This window comes from Chinchilla lanigera, unplaced genomic scaffold (assembly GCF_000276665.1).
Source record: "Chinchilla lanigera isolate Chin_1 unplaced genomic scaffold, ChiLan1.0 scaffold00052, whole genome shotgun sequence".
NCBI classification, from domain to species: Eukaryota; Metazoa; Chordata; class Mammalia; order Rodentia; family Chinchillidae; genus Chinchilla; species Chinchilla lanigera.
The window spans coordinates 5,307,256-5,323,791 of record NW_004955453.1 but is presented as its reverse complement, the minus strand read 5'-3'; the positions used below and the strand labels follow the sequence as shown (position 1 = coordinate 5,323,791).

The 16,536-nt window shown below is 43.3% G+C and overlaps 1 protein-coding gene across 1 annotated transcript in view; it reads right to left on the bottom strand.

Moving 5' to 3' along the window:
- The window catches only part of Dner (delta/notch-like EGF repeat containing), a gene marked incomplete at its 5' end in the record, with an annotated part of 308,295 nt that extends 291,759 nt beyond the window's left edge, over positions 1-16,536 (bottom strand). The window contains 1 exon segment of the mRNA XM_013519994.1: positions 16,384-16,536. Within this exon segment, the coding sequence (XP_013375448.1) occupies positions 16,384-16,536 (153 nt within the window).

The window sequence follows — 16,536 nt, the reverse complement described above, 5'->3', positions numbered from 1 at the left end:
CTGAGAAGAAATAATGGCAGCTCCCCTGAGCTAAGAGGACAAAAATTGGAGTTCAGAGACTTCTGAGATGGAGGTTCATAAATCCCTCCAATTTGGGGTGAGAATCCCTAGAAAATCCTAGAATTAAAAGTGAAACAGAGCTACAATGTAGTAGAAATAGACCCAACTACAATAGTAAATAGCAGGGCATGGTGGCACATACCTATAATCCCAGTGTTTGGGAGGCTGAGGCAGGAGGATCACCACAAGTCTGAGGTCAGCCTAGGCTACATAGTGAGCTCAAGGTCAGCCTGAACTACACAGCAAGACCAAAGACCTTATCTTTAAAAAAAAAAAAAAAAAAGTAAATAAATGTAAAGAAATCAAATTTTCCCATTAAAATCCTGGCTCTGATGTGCATCTCTTTAACTTTCACTTTCTTCTGCAAAAGTAGTGAACTGAGGGACTGGGGATATAGCTCAGTGGCACAGCTCCTGCCTGGCAAGCATGAGGTCCTGAGTTCAATTCCCGGTACTGGAAAAAAAAAAAAAAAAAAAAGAATAGAAAAGTAGTGAACTGACCAAGACCAATTAAAGGATCTCTCCAAGGGTCTGCGCTCTATTTTTTAAAATTCTATGAAATGTGTTATCTTTGTAATGAGTGCTCAGAAACTGCCAGTGGGTCACATGATTAATCTTGCACTGAAAAACAACACTCTCATCGCTTACCCTTTCCCAACATCCCATAAAGCGAAAAGATTGTCAGGCTGTGTGTAGGCCCAGGAGGCTTCTGGTCTTGGGAATGATGGGATGGGAGGAGACAGAAGTTGGTGCTACTTTGACCTGAGGATGACATTATTATGGGAGCCTGGACTTCAACCTGTTCAGTTTCCATGGCCTCTAGCTCCCCAGATGATGGTTGGTTTGAGGGCATTGCTTTTGTGCGTGAGGAGAAAAGCTTAGCCTACAAATACTCTGTTTGCACTCCTTTCTAAACCTTGGCAGTAACCTCACTGCCCAAATCCCATTCCCTGCGGACATTAGCCAGGGTCAGGGAGCAGGAACCAAGCGGCCTTGCAGTGGTTGCTAAGCAACAAAGGTACTCCAGTCCTTTCTCCTCTGCTGTGGCTCATCAGCAGGTACAAGGTGTCCCACCCACCCCCAGCCCACTTGAATTTCTCATTTACACCAAGCTCATTAAAAACTGGCTACATGAGTGTTCTCCATCAACCCACGGGAGCCAGTTCCTTAACAAACAAGTGGGCTGGGATGGTTTACAGCCCACGATGATCACAAGCAAGGCTTGATGTATGGAACACACTGGATGGGTGCCGAGGTCTAGAAGAGAAGAGCTTACACGGTTTCTGAAAGTCACCGACCAACGCCGAGGTCCCGTCTCCAGGCTGTGCAGATGTTTACGATCTGGACGGCCTTGGGTATTTTTTTTTTCCCAATTTGCCAGTCAGTTTAGTGAAATGCGACAATTGGGCCTGGCAGGGAAGCCGGTGCTCAGGAGCCGAGCTGAGCCAGAGAACAAAGCTCTCTGATGGGCAGGGCCTGCTGGGGAGGGGGCCATGAGGCACTGGGCCCTTACGCAGACCGTGGAGTCAGCCGGCAGAGTGTCACTGTGAGCTGGAACTGTAGACCAGTCTGGAGTGGGTTCCTGGAATGCTGCGTGCCCAGGTAAGGACAGTCGCAAAAGGACATCAGCCTGGCATGTGAATGGAGGTCACAAGTAGCCATCCATGGAGGATTCTGGAGCCTAGGTTGTACAAGAAGATAACACAGATAGAAAACCATCCGCTGGTGCCTCAAAAAGCTAAATACAGAATTATCACACGACTCAGCCATTCCACTCCTAAACATACACCCCAAAGAACTGAGAACAGGGCCTCAAACTCTTGCATAGGAATGTTTGTAGCAGCTCTGTTCCCAATAGCTAAGGGTGGAAACAACCCGAATGTCCATCAGCAAGTGAATGGATACGCAAAAGACAGCATATACGCACAGGGAAGTACTGCTTAGCCACAAAAAAGAACCGAAGTTCTGACAACACTACAGCAAGACCCCAGAGGTCACATACTATGTTAGTCCTCTTCTGTGAGAGCTTCAGAGTAAGAAAAGCCACAGACAGAGTGCGGGCTAGCGGATGCCAAAGACACGGGGACGGGGAATAATTGCTTCCCGGCTGCAGCATTTCCTTTCAGGTGATGCAAGTGTTTTGGAACTGGACTGCGAACATACTCAATGCCACTGACATGTTCTTTTTTAACAGTTACTTTTATCATATGTGACTTTTATCTGAAGAAAAAAATACATATATTTGTAAGATGACACCGATTCCACGGATGTGCCCGGAGTGGCTTATGTACAAGGAATCGGCTGTGTGGGATGGTGAGAAGCCACAGGACTATCCAGGGCTCCTTCCTGTCCCCTGACTGCAGTGCAAACACTGAGACCCCTCCCCACACAACCAGCGTCTTCCTAACGCCCTCTGCTCAGAGGCCCAGCACAGGACCCCACAGCACTCTGTACCCTTCCAGGTTTCCGGCAGGAGGTGGCACCCACAGGCAAGCAGCCCCTTGCTGAGACCCTCCCAGGAAGCGGGTCTCCCAGTGAGCCCGCAGGGAACGATCTCCCCTTCTGGCAGAGACATCATCTTCAGCTGAGGAGGGACAAAGACGGAAGGAATGAGGTGAGGGGCACCAAGAACCACCCCTTCCAACCCTCTGTCCCCTCCTGTTCCACCTCCTGGACAAAACACAGGTGTCAATGCTGTCCAGCAAACTGGACTTCCAAATCCGTGGGAGAAAGAAGAAAGGGTTCACAAGTGCACTCCTGAAATACTAGGAAGATCTAAGGTAAGAGAGAGAGCTCTGCTTCCCCCTAAACTCCCACTGGTTCTGCATGCCTAGAAATAAACCTTTGTCTCAGTGGGCATCGTTCCCGTAATTCTGGAACTCTGGAGGCTGAGGCAGGAGGACTGCAAGTTTGAGCCAAGCGTGAGCATTTTAATGACTTCCCAAGACCTTGTCATAAAATAAAATAAAAGGGCTGGAGATGTAGCTCATTGCAAAGACCGTGGGTTCAACCCCCAGTAGTGGGGGGGGAGGGACAAAAAAACACCCTTGTTTTAGCAATATAAAATATCTGTAAGGCCTGTGGAAAGTAAAGGAAGTAACCTTGCATAATATCAACTTGTAATTTCAAAGAGCTCTCGGCATCACTTCTCAGTTTCACACGACTAAGACTGAGCACAGGTTAGCAGACTTTCCCCCCTTGGGAAACCAAGAGGCTGACTTCCCTCTCTTCCAGTATACACAGTTCCAAAACCTCCCCCATGCTCCACCTAATCCTCCCTTTGTGATAGCAAAAAATATATTAAATTTTCTTCTCTCCAGCTGAGAGTTTATTCTGGGCTTCATAGAAATGCTAATATTGGTTCTTGTTTTTTTTCTGTCTCTCCTATTATTTCTCTCATTATGAGGCTTTTCCATGGAAATAAAAGAATTTCCTTTTTGCACAACCAAAACAAAAATGGCCAAATTTAAAGAGTTAAAATGAAAAGAAAAGACCTGGTCAGGAGAAATGAGGTTGTTCTGGCGTGGGGCGGGGGGGGGGGCACTAAAAATACAATATGGAGATCAACGTGTCAGGGAAATTTGCATTTTGCTGAATATTAGGCCAAGCCTTTCTGCTGAGCCCGGATAAGGAATACTTTCTGCAATCAGCCCATTATACCATCAAGGACTTTCAAGAAATGCTCCAATATCTAATAATACCATTAAAATTAACTTGGTGATTTTTAACAAAATAGTAAGGAACCTGTGCCAATTATTAAAGAAAAATGTGCTGAGTAGTTCTTTCTTAAAAAGAGAAATGAAGAATCCTTACGAAACAATTACATTGCTCAATAAAAAGTCAAGACTATATAAAATATTTAAATATGATTTACAGCAACTATTCTTGAAATAGGTACAAACTAAGGCTATAGGTAGAAGTATGTGTGAAAGAGATGATAGGTCACCTGCATCAGTGTAGATCTTAGACAAAATGGAATTCCTCAAAAGCAAAGTCTTGGCACAAGTGAGATGATTCTCAACATACTGTACAGCGTGGTAATAGTACCAAACAGAAGAGCTCTGTTTAAAGGTATCAACCACGGGATTTAGCTCAGCGGCAAAGCGCCTGCCTGGCAAGCGCAAGGTCGTGAGTTCGGTTCCCGGTACCGGAAAAAACCAAAAAAAAAAATAATAATAAAGGATCAACCACTCCACTGATGAGTCTGGCTAAATAAGAACCAAAATTATAAGCTTCTAAAGGATAAAACAAAGAGCAGAGGTAAAGTCAAAGAAAAAATTATAAAGAGGAAGAAATGCTCACAACCCAAAGGACAAAGACCCAGCTTCCTTCATTAACAAAGAACTAGTGCAAATAAAAATAAAAACTCAACCCAAAAGGAAATTAGGCAAAACTAGGAACAAGCAATTCACAAGAAATGAAATGTTCTCCCTCATTCATAATCTTAAAAATGCAAATAGAGGGCTGGGGTGTAACTTGATGGTAGAACGTTTGCCTAGCACACACAAAGCTCTAGGTTCAGTCTCCAGAACCAGAAAAAATAAACAAATAAATGCAAAGAGAACCAATAAGATACCACGTTTTACCCTTCAGTTAACAGACACATAGAAAACAAAATTCGGAATACGAATGTTGACAAAAAGTGAGTGAACAGGTATTCTTATATGTTGGCAGTGAATATGCAAAATTGTTCAGCATTTTGGATGACCATTTAGCAATATTTATGAGGATGTATGTACATATGTGTATGTATGTGTATGTGTTAGTACTACATTACCATAATTTTATTTCCATAAAGAAATAGAGAACAATGTTTTTCAGTAAGGACTGAAAACATAAATACTCACACAATGAAGGGCTAGGGGTGTGGGCTGGGGGTAGAATGTGCTGGACCTGTAGAAGGCCCTGTGTTTGGTTTCACTACCACTGGTGAATACATGGTGGATACTATTCAGTCATCAAAAAGAATGAATTTGCTTTCTGTTGTAAGACAAAATAAGATGTTCAAAACACATTAAGGAAAAAGTTTCAGAACAGAAAGCAAGGATGATTTCATTATCATATGAAACACATATACATGTATTTGCATAATATTTATATATAATTATATGTACAGAGAGGCAAATGTAAAGCAACACACAAACGTGAACTAGCACAGAGGTACGAGCTCAGCAAAAGAGGTGTAGAGGGATGAGCTAAGTTTATCCATAGGCCTTTCACCATGTTTACAAAGGTTTTTAATACCTTAGTAGTTTGACAATTGCTCTAAAAGGGCCCATGAAGATGTAAAAGTATGAATAAATTTCATATTTTAAAATGCAAGTTAACAAAACTTAATTACATAAAATTATTCAGCAAGAACTTAAAGTGCCATTGACTACCCCTCAAAAAAAACGCTGGGAATTGCAGCAGGGATTAGTCAGTCATTTGGAGTAACTTTGGCAGATTCAGCCAACTGAAATGCAGGGTTCCTCATTAAATTTAAATTTTAGATAAATGATGTGCAGTATCTGGGATATATATATAGAGAGAGACATTCATTGTTTATCTGAAATGCAAACTTAACTGAGCATCCAGTATTTTATCTGCAGCTCCTCTCTGTGGCACTTCTCAGCTCCAGACCAGTTCTGGGATGTGCCTCAGTCCATGCCGGGAAGTCCTCACATTTCTAGGCAGCTGTTTCTTCCCTCATCCCAGTGGCTTTTTCACAGGTGGATGACTTCCTAAGGAACCATGTGAGATATGTGCGCCACTCCGCAGGAAAATGTATACCTACTAAACTTGGCATCTCTGGACATCCACACATTGTTGAAGTCATCAATGGTACCCAGGTTCAGGATCTTAGTTCTACCTTATGCAAATTCTATCCTGTTCTTTGGAATTATTCTCAACTCAATATGTGAAATATGTTTCTTCAACTCCTCCTCCTATACTACTCTAAAAAGCAAGTTCCAGGGCTCTGGAATAGCCAGAAAATTTAGTGCATTTATAGGACTCACATAAGCTGATTTCAGACTGATCATAAGTGATAGTAGTCTCAAGAAAGTATAGAAATGGCAAAAAGATAGGTATGTAAATTTAAGAGAATAGAACACAGTCCAGAAATAGATCCACATATGTATAGTCAAATGATTTTGGACAAAGGTACCAAAAAAAAATTGAGTGGAAATAGTCTTTTCAACAAATGTTTCTGGAACAACTAAATACGATATGCAAAAAAAGAATGAAAACTACCCATAGTAACAAAAATTACAAAACTATGCATACAAATGTAACCTCAAATGGGTCACAGGCCTAAATGTAAAGGCTAAAACATAAGAAAACCAAAGAAAAATTTTATGGCCTTGGATTAGACAGAGATTTCTTAGGTCAAAGAAAGCACAAACCATAAAAGAAAAAATTGATAAATTAGACTTCATCAATATTAAAATCCTACCCTCTGAAAGACTCTGTTAAGAAGACGAAAGGCCACAAATTGGAAGAAGATATTTATAAATCACATATTGAATAAAGGATGTGTATGCAACATACAGAAAAAACTCTTTTGAGCAGACAGTTCATGGAAGAGACATGGAGAGCAAATAGCATGTGGGTAGACATTCATCATTAATTATTCTAAAATACAAATTAAAACTACAACAGGATACCACCATGCACTTAGAGTAACTAAAATCTAAATCACCAACAACATATCAAGAACCAACAGGTTGCAGACAACTACTCTCTCCTTTGCAACTGACAGCAATACAATGATAGAGTTGTTCTGGCAAACTGTTTGGAAGTAAAAGATCATATACTGAAAATTACAGTACTCTGAAAAAGGAGATTGAAAAGAATATCAGAAAATGGAAAGATCTCCCTTGCTCATGGATAGGGAGACCCAACATTGTGAAACTGGCCATACTCCAAAAACAGTTATACATATTTAATGCAATCTTGATCAAAATACCATTAGCGTACCTCACAGAACTAGAGAAAACATTCCTAAAATTCATTTGGAAACAGAAGAGACCTAGAATAGCAAAGGCAATCCTGGGCAACAAAGACAAGGCAGGAGGCATCACAATCCCTGACTTGAAATGATACTACGAAGCTACTGTAATAAAATCAGCATGGTACTGGAAAAAAAAAAACAACAGACCTGAGGACCAGTGGAACTGTAACGGCAGAAATTCCCCTGGCACAAATTGGGCTGTATTCCACAAGAGACCCGAGTCTATTGAGAACAAAACCAGAGTTTAATTTGAGGCTAGCCACCCTCACTTCCCTTGCCAATCTGGAAGCTGGCCAATGGCCAACTTTGTTTCACCTTATATACATTTTGGTTTCCATTGGCAACAGATTGGGATGTTACATTCGCTGACCCCGGTGGACATATGGTGTTTTTCTCACCCTGTTGGACCCCAGGTCAATTGCAGGTTGCATGTCTAACCATGATAGATGTTTCCCCCATTATATTCCATTTGTCTCCTTTTTTACAACATATGCATTCCTTTAGGATTACAATGTTTACCTAGGGCCAGGAGATGGAACTGCCCAGGCAGGGTCATGGAGGGTTACCTAGGCCTAGGTGCCCCCTTATCTTGGGGAGACATTCCTGGGCAGTGTCGATCTGGGGAATTAGCTCTTGCACTGTCCAGGGAGGCTTCCCAAGGCACCATGCAGTCTTTTACCAAAACTATTTTATCTAAAATAATATGCTAAGATTCATTGCCCCCTACAGAACAGATTAGAAGATGCAGACACAACTACAAACACACTCAGCCACCTTATCTTTGACAAAGGGGCCAAACACGTTCACTGAAAGGAAGATAGCCTCTTTAATAAATGGTGCTGAAAAAACTAGCTGTCTACATGCCAAAGACTAAAACTAGACCCATGTCTATCACCATGCACTAAAGTCAAAATGGATCAAAGATCTGAATATTAAAACAGAAACAATAAATCTACTGGAAGAGAAAATAGGTAGAAGTCTTGGAGACACAGGGTAAGCAGAGAGTTCATGAACAAAACCCAAACTGCACAGAAAATACTTCAAAAAATCAACAGCCAGAATATCATCTTCAAAATTTTAACCTATATTTAAAAAAGGGATATCATCTTATTAAAAAGATTTCGCATATCAGAAGAAATCACCAACAAAGTGAAAAGACAGCCCACAAAGTAGGAAAAAATTTTAACCAACTGTACCTCAGACAAAGGACTTATATCTAGAACATATAAAGAATTGAAAACACTCAGACTCCCCAAATTTAAAGACCCAATCCAAAAATGGGCATCTAAGATGAATACACACTTCTAAGATGAAGAAATACAAACAGCAAACAAATATATGAAAAAATGTTCAATATCATTGGTCATTCAAGATAGTCAAGTTAAAACAACACAGGGATTCCATCTCACCTGAGAAAGAATGGCTATCACCAAAAAATCAACCAATAGCAAATGATGGAGGAGCTATGGGGAAAAAGGAACCCTTCTCCACTGTTAATGGGAGTGCAGACTGGTGCAACCACTGTGGAAATCAGTATGGTGATTCCTCAAAAAACTAGGATTAGAGGTCCCATTCAACCTAGCTATTCCCATTCTGGGTATCTTCCCAGAAGAATTAAAACATAATAACACAGTAATATAAGTGCACCCATGTTTATAACAACACAATTTGCAATAGCTAAATCTTAGAATCCCTATCAATCAAGGAATGGATAAAAAAGTAAAAAATGGTATTTTTACACAACAGAATACTACTCAGCCATAAAGAAGGATGAACTTGAGACTTTTATAGGTAAATGGATGCAACTTGAGACCATACTCACACGTGAAATAAATCAGACTCACATGTAAACATTGTATTTTCTCCCTGGTGTGAGAAACTGATAGGGTAAATAAGGTCTCAAATGTACAATAGATATTGTGAATTGGGAAGTAATTGTTTAAAAGGAAAAAGGAACTAGGTGTGGGGAAGGGCAGAGGAAGAGAAAATGGAGAAAAATGCAAGGTAGCTATACTATTAGTGTCTCTTAGTTCATTGAAAAGTTCATGCTGATATCGATTGGAGAATTTTTTATGCTCATGTCTTGCACTCTGATTAACTACCTTGAAGATGACAATATGCAATGTATTAACTACCATTATTCTCCTATTATTGTGTTGTAAAATTCTATTTTAGCTTTTTTCAATAAATTAAAAAATACTATTCTTATTTTGACTTTTTAACTGCTTCAAATATGTTAAAGCTCTCCTTTCCTGGCATGGAAGAGGGAGATAGATTGCATTTCGACAACCCCCAATTTAGTTCATCAGGGAGTATTTTTGTTTTAGTTTTTGTTTTTTCAACTCACTCTGTAGCCCAGCTTGGCCTCAAACTTGCTGCAAACCTCCTGCCTCAGTCTCCTGAGTGCTTGGATTATAGGCATGTGGTACCATGCCACACAGGAAAGTATTTTTAAAAGAAAGTTTTATTTGAAATATAAAACCCACCACTTCTACAAAGGATCCTTTGGGAAATTACTATTACATTTCCCAGAACAAAGCCTGGCACTAGAGGAAATTACTAAACAAGGGAGATACCTTCATGTACTTCCCTTGCACCTAAGCACGGCCCCTTCCCATGTTCCCTAGACCTGTCCCTGGGGCCCAGAGACCTCCTGGTGTCCACAGCTGCACCCACCGAGGCCAGTGATTTATTCAGCAATGTTTATGGAGCTTCACCTACTGAAGCAGAGGGAAAACCTGAATAGTCCCTTTCAGCTTAACCCTCTTCACCTAATCTTAGTTACCTGCTTTCAGTTGACCTTAAAATTCACCAGTTTTAGAGGCATACATGTACTCGCCTTCCCATCACTGGAACAAAATACCTAATACCTAAAATAGAGTTTGGCTGTTCCATAAATATCCCCAAGTCCTATTTGTTTGTTTTGGCTCATGCCTTCAAGGAATTCAGTCCATGGTCAGCGGGCTCCAAGGCAGGAACATCACGGCAGATGGGCCTGGTGAAGGAAAACTGCTCACCCCACAGCAGAAGGGAAGCAGAAGGAGAAGGGAGAAGCCAGAGACAAAAATACACTCTCCCAAGAACCCCCAGTGACCCCCTCTCATCAAGCCCTGCCTCTGAATACATGAGATTTTTGGAGGACACTTTAAACAATAACAATAATAATAATAACGTTAATAATAAAAAACATCAGTGATGCTTGGGTTATGATGGTAATGGTGATGTTTGATTATACATACACAGACCACCAATCACTTCCTAACCTCCCATCAATCACCTTTGCCCCTGCCTCACCCCATAAATATCCACAAACTCCGTCCTTGAGGAGTAGCTCAGACTTGCTCTCCTACCTCTTCACATAGCCACCTCGTGAATAAGCTTTCTCTTTTGCAAAACTCATCATTTCAATGACTGGCATATTATCATACCACAGCAATATATGCACAACCATGTTTATAGCGGCACAGTTTGTAATAGCTAAATCTTGGAAACAGCCTAAATGCCCATTAACTGATGAATGGATACAGAAGATGTAGGGTTTTTCTTTATACAGTGGAGTAGTACTTAGCCATAAAGAAAGATAAGTTTGAGACATTTCTAGGTAAATGGATGAATCTTGAGACCATACTCAAGTGGAATAAATCAGACACATGTTTAAAATACACTGTTTCTCTGGCATGAGAAACTGAAAGTGTAAAGAAGGATCAAAATGTATAATAGATATTAGAAAATGGGAAGGAAATGTTCAAATGAGAAACCGAACAAGGGAGGGAGGAAAGGGAAAGGAAGGAAGGGAAAAGAAAAAAAAAGGAGAAAAGAAGGGGAAAAATGTAAACAACACTTTTGTAATAAGGAAGGGAAGAGGAATTGAAGGTAGGGGAAGGGAACGGGAAAAAAGAAGCAGGAAATGTCACATGCAGGTACAAATTCACTCTGATGAATGTGGTCAGCATGTATATCTGAAATGTACTAACAAAAAAAAAACTGATTGGCATATTGGCATGGTGTGTGGTAAGGTTGCTGAGGCTACTGAGGGCAGCCCCAGGAGGAGTGCCATCTGCCCTTACTCAGCCCAGGGCAGAGCTGCTTTGGCAGGAGGGGTAGGGGGCTCCTCTCAAAGACAGGGCTGTAAGCTGCACATCATGACTGTTGGCGGGAGACAATTAGCAAGTCCAATCAGTGATTCCATCACATCTAGACAGTACATGCTGTGTGTGCTCTAACCTCTTATTGTTCCTTACACCCACCCAGTGAGGGGGCAGAGGAAGAGAAACAGAAGGGATCCCCTTTAGCCAGCATGTCGTAGGAGCCAGGTATTGGGTAGACACCCTTCTAGGCCACAGCCACCTTCAAGGGTGGCATCAGAATCCCATCTTTACGGATGAGCCTCAGAAGATGTCACTTGTCTGAGCCAGCTTCCAGTCTGGGGCTTACTGCTCCGACTCAGAGTTCACCTGGAGATGTAATACCCATACTACCCACCAAGGATGTCCAAGAACTCCTGGACTGTGAAACTGGACACCTTTCAGGTAAGAATGACCCAGAGCGGGTGTGCCTGTCTCATTTTTTGCTATACGCTGGCAGGTGGCAAGGGGAAATGCCCAAAGTCCAGCAGGGTCTTCTCCACCTTGTGGATACAGAAGAGCCATCTGGAGAATGGTGTAAACTTCCCCATGCCCCAGAACCCATGCGAGGCCAATTAAGTCAGGCTCTGAGGGACAAGGGGACAGCAGAGCTCAGGCATTTCTGTTTTTTAAAGCATACGTGATTCCGGCAAATAGCCAGAGTTGAGCACCAGTGTAGATGGAAACAGACAAACAGGCATTAGGAAACTTCGCCACGCTACAGGTCTTTCTGATTGGCTGCTGCCGGCTCACAGCTCTGACCACATTGCCTCCTGAGTTGCTCAGGGTATCTAAAAATACAGCTCGGCATGCTGCCTCCTGACTCAGACGCCCTTCAACCTCAGGCTAGGTTTTCTTCCCTGTCCCATGCTTGCGAGATGAGGACATAAACAAAACCAGTTCGGATGGCATCCTGTCACGGGAGGTGCTCAAGCCAAGAAGACAGGAGTGAGCTTTTGTCAGGCAGTCAAGCTAGAAAGGTGATGTTTCCTGAGGACACACCAAGCACACCACACACAAAATAAGAAAATCTTTAATAATAATCCAGCAAATTAACTGTCTCCCTTTCTAAAAATTGTTACAATGATTCTGACATATTTTTTCCTTTCATTTCAAAGAAAATCGTCAAGTAATTGAGATTTTTTCTGAGAAATAATTTATTTCACAAGAACTAGGCTTTTACAAAAATTGTGATATAATTTATCATTTTTAAACCTTATACAATTGCATAACTCATCCTAGTAAAGAGAAAAGATTGAGACTGTTCACTGAACAAAAACACTGGATAAACTGGCATGATTGGTATCATATTTTATGCAGGAGAAATATAATCTTTTTCTTAATAAACCTTATATTTCTGTAAATTTTGAGTTTTTCCCAAAATGTTTTAAAATTCATTCTCACTTTCTTCTTCACACTTATAGGAAAAAACTTTATGATGTTCTCATTTGTGCTCACACCATTTCTGTAAATAAGATGAGCAGTATTAGGCCATTTTAGAGATAGGAACATTGAGATCCAGAGATAGTCAATAACTCTCTCAAGGTCATAAAAGGTTAAGAGAAAAAGCCAGAGAAAGAGGCAACAGATTTCAATGTTGCAGCTGATAGTCAACATTTTGCACATAGCACAATGTGCATGCCTGTGTGTGTGTGTGTGTGTGTGTGTGTGTGTGTGTGTTTTAAAAAGTCCAGTAGACTCAAGGCCAGCCTGACCTGCATAGTGAGACCCTGTCTCAAAAAGACAAAAAAAACATCCAGTAGACAAGACTAATGTTATGCAAAGAAGTGAAAAAATCTCAGTCAAAACTGAGTTCTCTGAAGCAGAACCATTGTTTCAAGTTAGCACATTTTACCAGTGGAGAGGATTATAGAATCAACTTAATGAATAATATTAACTTGCATAAAAAGCAGCTACACAAGCCCTCATTCTTCATCCAAGTGCAGAAAGTGACACGTTTTTATCATATTCAAAGGATAAAATCCTTAGAAAACGTGATGAAACAACAAACAGCTGTCTGACTGCCTGCATATTTGGCAAAGAATCACTTCATTAAAACAAAATAAGCTTCATAAATAGTACGATTAAAATAATTCCTACCTTTGACGGCAGGACTCAAGAGAAGGGAGGAACTGCTGCCTCACCCACCAGAAAAGAAAAATTGGCCCAGCAGCTGCCACTCTGAGACCCGTCGGCCCAACCTGAACCAGAAGAACAAGAGCACCCTCGACTTCTTAAAAGTTGAAGGTTTTCAAACCTACCACAGACATTTCCTATTTCATTTATTTAGTGTCCATTTGCTTTCACTGTGATAAGACGCCTGCGCCACAGACCCGGAATTTTAATGGCTTGAAAGGAGGGAAGGACTATTAGGAGACAGCTTGGACTAGGAGACCGCTGGTTAAGGGGCAGGGCTGCAGGTGCAGGACAGAAAGAGGCATGGAGTGCGCCCCCCCCCTCAGTAAGAGGAGGGAGCTAGGACAGCGTGTGGGGAGTCTTTTATCAGTCTGCCTAGATGAGAAGGGGAGCCTTGAAAGCCGTCAGCAGGCAAGCATCAAAAACTGGAGTGAGTGTCTTTGTGACAAAGATGGGAACCAGACCCAGGGGTTCAGCAGGTTTGACTGGAGCCAGTTTGAGGTCAGACTTGCACGGCCTTTGGGTCCCGGATCCTGTGAACAAACTCCTGTCACTCGGACCCTGTAGGTTCAAAGGAAGGCCAGGAACAGCCTTAATCCACTGAAACCCAAATTAGGGCTTTGTCATTGTCTTACATGTCTGCACACAAAATGAAACTTCAGGGCTTCTAATATTGCCATTGCTAGCAGCATTGTCTTTGAACTTGGAGGGGTGACACTCTGAGTCTCTTTACCTACAAGTAGAATTCTATGTCCAGTCTATCCCGTGCGCATTAGGTTCTGTTTCAGCAACCACACTGCTCGGGACAGCTAGCACCCTCCCTCTCTCTGAGTACGTGTAGGTCTTTGTTCTTGTTGTATTTTGTTGCTCTGTTTTGTCTTTCTCTCCCTTACTTCTCTATTGAGATTGCCTTTTGTGGTATTGTTTTCTACTTTGTTTTCCGTTCCCATAGAAAGGAGAGTCTTGAGTCTTACTGCAAGCTCATGGGAGATTAAATTAAATTAATCAGGAATCAATTGCTATGGGCTTTGAGCTCCCATAAGTTCTTCTGAATAAGCAAATCTGATCAGGTCCTAAATTTGCTAAGTCTTCCTGTAAGAATTACCGCTCCTTCATGTGCTCCTGCTCGGATCTCAGGATCCGGCACTGCTCTGCTCCGATGGGCAGTGTCCACCCAAATAAGCTTGCCCAGAGGGGGAGCCACCCAGGAAACCCAACCTGTTCCTCACCAGTTGCCTCTGCAATATTTATGTATTAGTACATGACTCTTCTGAGTATATAAATTACCTTACATATCAAATCACTACTTAGGACAAATCAAATTACTTGTGCTTCTCTATCAGTCATTTTTGGAGAGAACTGAAGAGCTCTTTCTCTTTCTTGAAGATTTTTAAATCTTATTTTACAGTCACCAAAAAAAAATTCTCAGAGTTATATTAAATTCTCAACGTCCAATCTTCTTTCTCATTACCTAAACTGATGTAAGCGCTCTCCTCTTCCTCCTGTCCATTCCCACCATGCCCTGGGGCCAAATCAACTATTTCTTACAAGGAAGGAATTCAAACATGTAAATATAACAGCAGTTAGGCAGAAGCATTCGGGCAACTCATCCTGCAGGAGAAATTAGTAAGGGTTCACTCCCTGATATTTAACTGGTAGTTTTCTCCTCTTTGCAAATCAAGTCTTCGCTCTAATGGGCAGGATGGCCCTACCAGCATTTCCTCCAGAGCTGTCATGCCCCAAAGCTGCTGCTGCTGCTCAGACCCCACAATTCACCACCACCGGCCACCACTGTCATCATCTCCCGCGAAGGGATTAAAGCTTATCGAAGCCAATTAATGAGGAATACAACACACAAAAGATAGATTCAGGCTCATCATTTGCTATTAAAGAAGAAAAAAAGATTCTAGGTAAACTGCAAAAATTCTACCAAGGTCAAGCTTTTTGATCCCAATTAACACCACTTTTATAAGGTAAAGCCTATGGTGGAAAAGGCAGCCTTTTTTTTTTTTTTTTTTTTTTCCTTTGAAAGAACTCATTTGAGCATTCCCAAAGTAATTCTTCAACTATTATACCAAGTCTATGCGAAACAAACTCCTCCACCCTAAATGTAAGGAGGAAAAGCATGTGATCCCAAATATGTTCCACATTCACGTGGTTTAATTCAATCATTTCAGGTCAACCGGTTGTTCATCCCTCACGGTATGATAGCGGCTCAAGCATCTTGTACTTGCACGCACGGCCCTAACAATGCGCCCCCTGAAAATGTTACCAGGTTTCACTGAGCTTGAATGTAGTTGTGAGAGCCCCATTTATGATTATCCGCCAAATTCTCCTGGAAATCCCAAATTCAAGGGCGGCTGCTGGCCACCTCCGGTCCCTCCCACCGCGCGCTTCCTGGAATCTTCCCAGTGCCCTGCCCGAGCCCTGGCTGCCAGCCCCAAGCGTGCGCCCCGAGGACGTCCAGCCAGGAGGGCGACACTGCCAGGCAGGCATAACGCCCCCTCTCATGCCTCGGGCTGCTCCAACGACCTGTCCTGCGCTCCGGGAGGGCTGGTGGGTGCTTTACCAGAGCCCGGGAGCCCGGCACGGGGCCCACAGTCACTTGCCTCCCACATCGTGCACCCTCAACGCACGCAGAGTCCGGGGGAACGAGGAGACGGGGTGGCTGGACCCGGAACACCTCGCCCCGGGCGCACGGAGCCGGCTCCTGGGCGCGGCATCCCTGCGGGCACCGAGCCCGCGCTCAGGCAGAGAGGTGGCTCCGCCCGGGCCGCGAAGGGCGCACCACTCGCGGGCCTGCGGTCGCGCCAGGAGTGCCGGGGCCGGAGTGGCCGCCGAGCCCCGAGAGCCCGGGCTGCCATTGCCCGGACCCTAGGATGGGCAAGGGCAGCGGCACCTGCAGGGTCGGCCCGGAGGTCTGCGTCCTCGCTGCTGGAGAGGCCGGATCTACCCGCTTCCTCAAGTGGCAAGAGCTGGTGTCAGGCGGGGACGCTCCCAGCGGCGGCGGCCGGAGCAGGCTGGGGGTGCCCAGCTAGAGCTTCGCCCCGCGCCCCGGGCGACCACTCACCTGGCAGTCGCTGCCCGAGACCCCAGCGGGACAGGTGCAGTTGTAACCGGGCTCGCCGGCGGAGGCCGGTTGCTCCTGCCCCGGCAGCGGGTGCGGGGTGCACACGCCCCCGTTCCGGCAGGGCTGCGCGGCGCACGGTCCTGGGGCGGGCAG